This window comes from Acomys russatus, chromosome 20, assembly GCF_903995435.1.
Source record: "Acomys russatus chromosome 20, mAcoRus1.1, whole genome shotgun sequence".
NCBI classification, from domain to species: Eukaryota; Metazoa; Chordata; class Mammalia; order Rodentia; family Muridae; genus Acomys; species Acomys russatus.
Genome location: NC_067156.1, coordinates 20703293 through 20710123, shown reverse-complemented (window position 1 = coordinate 20710123; position 6831 = coordinate 20703293). Strand labels below are relative to the sequence as shown.

Genomic DNA, 6831 nt, shown 5'->3' with positions numbered 1-6831 from the left:
CAGTTCCCGCCTATAGGAAGCAGTTCCAGCTGGGCAGGAGAAGAGGCACCGTCACAGCCCACGGCACCCAAGTGTACAAGAACAAGGCATCAGCTGGGCCGTGCAGCGGAGTCCGTGAGCAACTGTCACCATCTGACTCGCGGGCCCTTTCAGATCCTTTGGCTCCCGCTATCTGCCGTCCCGGGCCCCGAAAAGACGTGATTTTGCCGGATTGATAACAGTGTGCGTGGAGACCACCTTCATGAACTGTTTTCATACTAACAGGCTTTACTTGGACATCAGTTTGGGGGGGGGGGATGGAACAGCTTTCTGATTTAGCTACTTTCGTAGCTTTTGGAAAAACGACATCCCCCCCCCCCTTTTTTTTTGCCATTTAAAGAAATGCAGTGGTATGTTTGGTTGAGAGTAAGGTTTCGGTTTTACTGCAGCTCTTCGAAGCCGCCTTATTCGTATCCACTGTAAATCAATCCAGATTATCAGATTAAACATTAAATCTAGCCACTGTATTTAAAAGTGATTAGTTAATACAGTCTACCTCAGTTTCTTAAAGTAGTAAATATGGTGCTCTATAATATTTAAGGATAACTAATCTTCAAAAGAATACACCAAAGGGCAATATTCAGAACCAAGGAGCCAGATATCCAGTACGATGTGTAGCAAAGTTTACACAGGCTTCTGCAGAACTAAGCTAAGGAATCCTGGGAGACAGGAGCCACTTTGCATCTGCAGTTACCACAATTGTTACAAAGGATAGATTTTGCCAAGTTTTCACGATTCCTAACATTGCTGCTTTTTCAAGTACTATACAGTTTGATACTAATGCAATGCAAAATGCTTTTCATATGTAATTGCTGTATTTCCTAGGTTCCGCGGGTACTTGTGTAGTGTTGGCTTGAGTCAGCATTTAAATCCATCATGCTTTATTGCCAAAAGCTGGGTTCAGTATTGAATCTGGGTGCACTAGAATGTAGAGTGTACTTGGCAGCTTGTAGTTCTACACCAGTGGCTCTCGCACTAGATTGGCACATCGAAGGTACTTGAGAAGCCACATTCCATCAGTTCATCTATAATACTGGTGTGTGAATCCAGACATCTTTATATAAAATCTCACCAGATCTCTTCATGGTCAGATGAGATTGAGAACCCCATCTGCACTGGCTTGTACAATGTGAAAGTTGTTTTCCAAGCTGCTCCAAAGTTGCCTTAGCAGGATAGGTCAGGTGGCAGCGAACCTCTGCTTCCTTCCCACGCTGGCCAACACCCCAGCATCACAGGCTCCCAGGCAGGAAGTAGAGCTGCCTACTCTCAGGAAAGGAAATGCTATTTTCAAGTAGTGATGTGCACATTTTTTGTTTTATACTCAAGATATTAAAATTCTGTTTCCAACATTGTCTCAAGAATTCATTACTTGAAAATAAGTCCTATAAAATTCTAAGCACAATGTCTTATATTCTGACAGTAGTGTTTAAAATGCTCTATGTAGATAGTTAATGTCTAATGTAGAGGTTCTGTAGCTTTGTGGATTTGATTCTGGGTTTTTATGGTATGTCAGGGGAGTACAAGTGAGGAGGAATCCAGTTTCTAACGGTGTGGCTGCTAACATTTTTATTTTTGAATTAAAAAGAAATTTACTTGAAATCTTCAGGTTCTAGCACCCAAATAATCAACATCCCATGCCCCTCACTCCACCCACAGAGAGCCAGGGAAGACTCCTGGGCGCCAGGCCGCTGTGTCAGCAGCGACTTTTCTGAGCTACCAGAGATGCCCAGCACCACTCAGCATGCCAAAGAGCTGGTATTGCAGTGAGGGGTTAGCAGCCCAGGAGTGCCCGGTGAACAGACGGACGCTCAGGGGTAAAGTCATGGATCCAATTCCTAGCACCCATGTGGTGGTTCACCACTGCCTGTAACTCCAGTTCCAGAGGATCTGATGCCCACCTCTGGCTTCCAAAGACACCAGTCACACAACTGGAACACAGACATAAACACAGGTAAAACACCCATTCAAGAAAAAGCTTTTTTTTTTTTTAAAGTAAAAAAGTCAGCATAGGAAGGGGTATCTCAAACTGAAAATCTGACTTCCAACCTGAGCCTTTTCTGGGGTTTGAGGAGAGAGGCAGTGAGACAAGGTCCTGGGTACCCCAAGTTGCCCTGTAAATTCCTCTGTTGCCAAGGATGACAATGAACTTGTGATCCTCCTGCCCCACCTCCCAAATGCTAGGTTATACGTGTGTGCCACTGTGCCTGGATAGATATGTGTGAGTATTTTGTTAAGGAGAAGATCTCTCCCGCTCCATCTCTGTAGTGGAAGGTAGAGGTAGTTGTGAGCCTCCTGACTGTAGGTGCTGGGAGCTAAATTCCAGTCCCTGTATGTGCTCTCAACTGCTGAGCCATCTCTCCAGGCACTGCTTTTGCCTTTCTTTTTGGGGCGCTGGGGGCAAGACAGGGTTTCTCTGTGTAACCCAGGTTGTCTTGGAGCTCCCTCTGTAGACTAGACTGGCCTGGAGCTCAGAGACCTACCTGCCTCTGCCTCCACACCCAGGTTTTTAGTTTTTTTTTTTTTTTTTTAAAGCAAGAACTGTGTTACAGCAAAGAACGTCTTTTATCCTCAACCCTGAAATCTCCACAAAGCGAATGTGGAAGAGGAGATTGTTTTCCACAATGTAGATATTTCGTTCTACTTCCTTTGAACTGCATGATAAGAGACATGTAGTTAAGACATTTACACCAGGTTTCTCTCCCGATGAAGACTGAGACCACGCAAACCTAGACTGCCAGAAGCATCCACAGGAGACCCTCTAGTTGAACACTCAGAAGGTTCAAGGTTTTCTTCAGTGTCATTTTCCACCACGTAGAATATGTCTGAGGTTTTGAGCCTTCTTGAGCTATGTTAGAGCAATTTTTAAAGTATATGACAAAATTGTGTAACAACAGAAAGGTAAAAATTATTTGAAAAGCACAAAGTTGACAAATGAACTTCCTCTGTTGTGGGTGACAGTAGTAAGTGCACTCTCACCACTAGCTCCTTAAGGCGAGCACTACACAGCCAGTTGTTTCTGTTCATTCTTGAGTAAATCACATTCTGTATTCATACAAAACAAGTTTTCTTTTTCTGTGACAAACTGTACATATAGAAATAAATTTCCAATTGGACATGAACTTAACTTTGTAGAGGTGCTCCATTTCTCATGACACTTTAAAAAAAAAAAAAAAAGGATTCCAGCTTTTATCTTCACAGACAACATGGGAGAGTTAGGGCAGCGAGGGCAGACAAGACAGAATAGGGCCAACCACCCTGGGGAGTTGGCAGCAGTCTCTTCATCTCGAACACCTCACTGGGCTCCCAGAACTCAGCTGCCCCAGAAGAAGAGTTCAGGGCTACAGTGGTAAAGGCTTGTTTTTGCTTCACGTGGTAAGTCCACAAGAACTTCTTAAATACTATGTAGAGAGGCCCAGGGCTGCTCAGCCCTCCTCCTACCGGCCCCTCCCACTACCCCTTGAAGTGCCACGCCTTGGAGGGCCAGAGTTCATGTTACTCCCTCTACCCCAGTTACTGCTGCTCCGGCCCCCTCGAGAGGATGAGCTGCTGCCTGGAGGGCCACCAAAAGGCTCGTCTCTGTGGTATCCATCATGATGGTCTCCGTCCAAAGAGCTGGAACGCCCGGATTTTGGCACTCTCTGGGAAGGTCCTGGGCCCCCTCGGCCTAAAACAAAACACGATTTAAGAGATGACTTTGTGTATCACGGTGTGTTCATGGCACAGCTCTCTCCCTGGTGACAGTGGACCACCAGGAGGAGATAAAACAGAACAATGGCTTTCAGAGCTGGCAGGACTCTAGCAGGCCCAAGCATGGCAAACATGGCTCTGGCAGGCCTTGGCCTTCCCCCATTCCCTTTGGCTTGCTAAAATCCTTAGCTTACATTGCTAAAGCTGGATGCCAAGGTCCATTCCCTTCTTTGGTTGGCCACTTCCTCCTCTGAAGGGTCACTACCAGGGTCCAACTATCAAAGAAATAAAGTCTAGCAATCAAAGCCCAACCAAAGCACACTGGGCACCCCAGCCCTTTGTAATGGGCTTCCCTTTTCCCCTGCGAGGTCACCTGCTGCTGCTTTTATCAAGAGAGCAGCCACTTCACTTTTCTTCCCAACCAATCTGTGAAAACAGGTGTTTTAAGGGTGTGGTTCGTGCCTAACCTGGGGTCACGTAGGGAGCACCCCCACTGTGTGGATCCCCTCAAGAGCAGTGAAGTGGGCTCCTCTGTTTCTTGCTGACCTCATTTCCACCCTGGCTCATGGCCTCAGATCTTGGTGTCTCTGGCCACACACACCTCAGGGCTGTTCGACAGGGGACTGGAAGCCAGCCAACACTGAAGAACTTCCAGCAACCCTGCAGCACACTGGGACATGTTTTGCTCTCCTGCGCTACCAAAGCACTTGAAGGGAAGATTTCAAAAGCACCTATTAACTTTAGAAGTAACTAAGACACACAGGCTGCTGCAGCTGCAGGCACCGAGGGCTACAGTAAGGATCTGTGTGTGTGGCTCAGCACACGTGGAACTTCCGCTTCCTTTTGCATCTGTAGCGATGTGAAATAATTCTCAGTGAACAAAAGTAAGTCAGCTTTGAGAGATTTACTAACCTTAACTTGCTTTGGACCTAAGATAGCAAGTGTTTAGCTACAAGTAAAATTGACTTACAAATCGACTTAGGCCAGTGAGATGGCTCAGCAGGGTACAGGCACTTGCTACCAAACTTAACAACCCAAGTTCCATGCCCAGGACAAGACAGGACATCACCAAGTCCAGCAAGTTGTCCTCTCACTTCCACATGTGCACTGTGGCACCACACACAAACATACAAAGTAAAAACAATTGGAAAAAATGTAAAAAGTCAGCTTTCTTCAGTGGTGTGCCTCATGACAGTTACTCATGCTCCAGTGGGCAGCACCTTCCTACACACACACACACACACACACACACACACACACACACACACACAGTGCTAACTGAACTCAGTGGTTATACAAGCACCCAGAATATACAATAAATTGGGAGGGAGCCTGGGAGGGGTTAGATCTGGGATGAGTTAAATATATTGTGTTTTAAAGTGTATTATAAATTACCAAAGAATAAATACAATTTGTTTTTCTTGAGCTCAGTGGTACACTGCTTTGCCTAATGTGTGCCAAGACCCTGGGTTTGATTCCTAGCACTGCAAAATAAATGAATACATAAGTAGAACTTTTTTCTCATGAAATGATGTGATTGGTTCATTTCCTATAGCATGTCCTTCCAACACTACTACCAACTCTATTTTGTCTGAAACATGTGAATGGAAGTTGTATCTAATGGGGAACTTGCCAAGCAGTAAACTTGGCTTATCATCCTGCAAAGCACTGCAGGCCAACCTATGGTAGCCTGAGCACAGCTGTCAGCTAGCGCACAGTTGTCCTGTTAGCATATGTCGTTGGCCAGGACCATAGCATCCTGGAAGACTACATAGAAGGCAGGGAACGAGACGGGGCACCCAAAGCATATGGCACTGCCAGGCCACCCTGAAGCCAGACCCGTCGCCAGCAGTCACTGCTGCTACTCTTGGTCAAAGTGACAGTAACAGTCCTCCTGAGCTCAGGCCGAAAAGTACAGCAGAGAACCTGGGAGAAGACAGGGCTCCCTTCACTGAGATGACAGCCTTGAGGGCTCCAAACAGCCGCTGGTTATGGATACAACTGCCAGTCAGACCAGCTAAGCAAGGCAAGAGTGAAAAGAGCAGAGCAGAAACTGGAAAGGGGCCCCTGGAAGCAGCGGGCAATTCTGCTGCGTCAGTCTGCAGCTCCATCCAGCTGTGGCAAGGACCCAAACAAACTACACTCGCACTAAGTGTAAGGGCCTTAGTGTCTGCCCAGAGGCAGCCTTGGGGGCTCAAGGCATGAGTGACAGACCCTTGCAGCCTTGGGTCCGGGACTGCTGTCCTCTTACCTTTGCTTCCTCGGTCCTCCGAGGGACCCCCTTGAGCCTCCATCTCTCTGTGTTCAGAAGTGCCTGACCCATCATGCCAGGGGCGCTTCCGGGGTGGTAGGGAGGCCATGTCCATGCCTTGGAGAGAAGAGGAGCGCTCTCTGCTAGCTGGAGAGTGGCCATCATGAGGGGGATGATCAGGGCGGGGAGCATCACGAAAATGTTCATGACCTGGTCCTGAAATGAGAAGTGAAGGCCCGTGCTTTTAAGCGTTTGACACTATCACCTCAGTGAAACAGTGCAGCCCAACGCAGCTGGGAGAGATGCTACTCAGAGCAACCAAGTACTGAGAGCAGCAACGTCTACTTAACAGGGCGGCTGTGAGTCGCAGGGGGATGTGGAAGAAAGGAACTTCTAGAGTAAGGAGGTAGGTATATGCACACGTTCTGCGCTGCTCTGGACTCGGCTATCATCCGTCCTCCCACTTACTGAGCACGGGGCTGGAGGGCTGGCTCAATGGGAAAAGCGCTGGCTGTGCAAGTGTGAGGACTAGAATTCAGACACCCAACACCCACATAAAAGCTAGACGTGTACAAGATCCCAGAGACAAGCTGGCTAGCTGGACTGCTTGATTAGCAGGCTTCTCACTCAATATATAAGAGGGACAGGCACCACAGAAAGTCAGCTTCAGGCCTCTATACACATGAACACACACATGCATGCCCACATGTATACATATATACCCACACATGTGAATATTCACACAGACATAGAGGAATGTTAATTCAGAACATGGCTGCTCTGGCAAGAGATCACAACCAAAGACCTTCTAGGTCTATGTGATCCAGCTGGAATATACAAACATGCCTTTAATC

At 47.2% G+C, this 6831-nt stretch overlaps 1 protein-coding gene across 3 annotated transcripts in view; it reads right to left on the bottom strand.

Moving 5' to 3' along the window:
• Positions 1-3025: 3025 nt before the first annotated feature.
• Wdr33 (WD repeat domain 33) overlaps positions 3026-6831 on the bottom strand; it is a 102446-nt gene continuing 98640 nt past the window's right edge. For all 3 annotated transcript variants that reach the window (XM_051163483.1, XM_051163482.1, XM_051163484.1), the window contains 2 exons: positions 5978-6193; positions 3026-3703 (listed from right to left, as the gene is read on the bottom strand). In XM_051163483.1, coding sequence (XP_051019440.1) covers positions 3474-3703; positions 5978-6193 — 446 coding nt within the window. In that variant the 3' untranslated portion in view covers positions 3026-3473. The remainder of the gene's footprint in view (positions 3704-5977; positions 6194-6831) is intronic.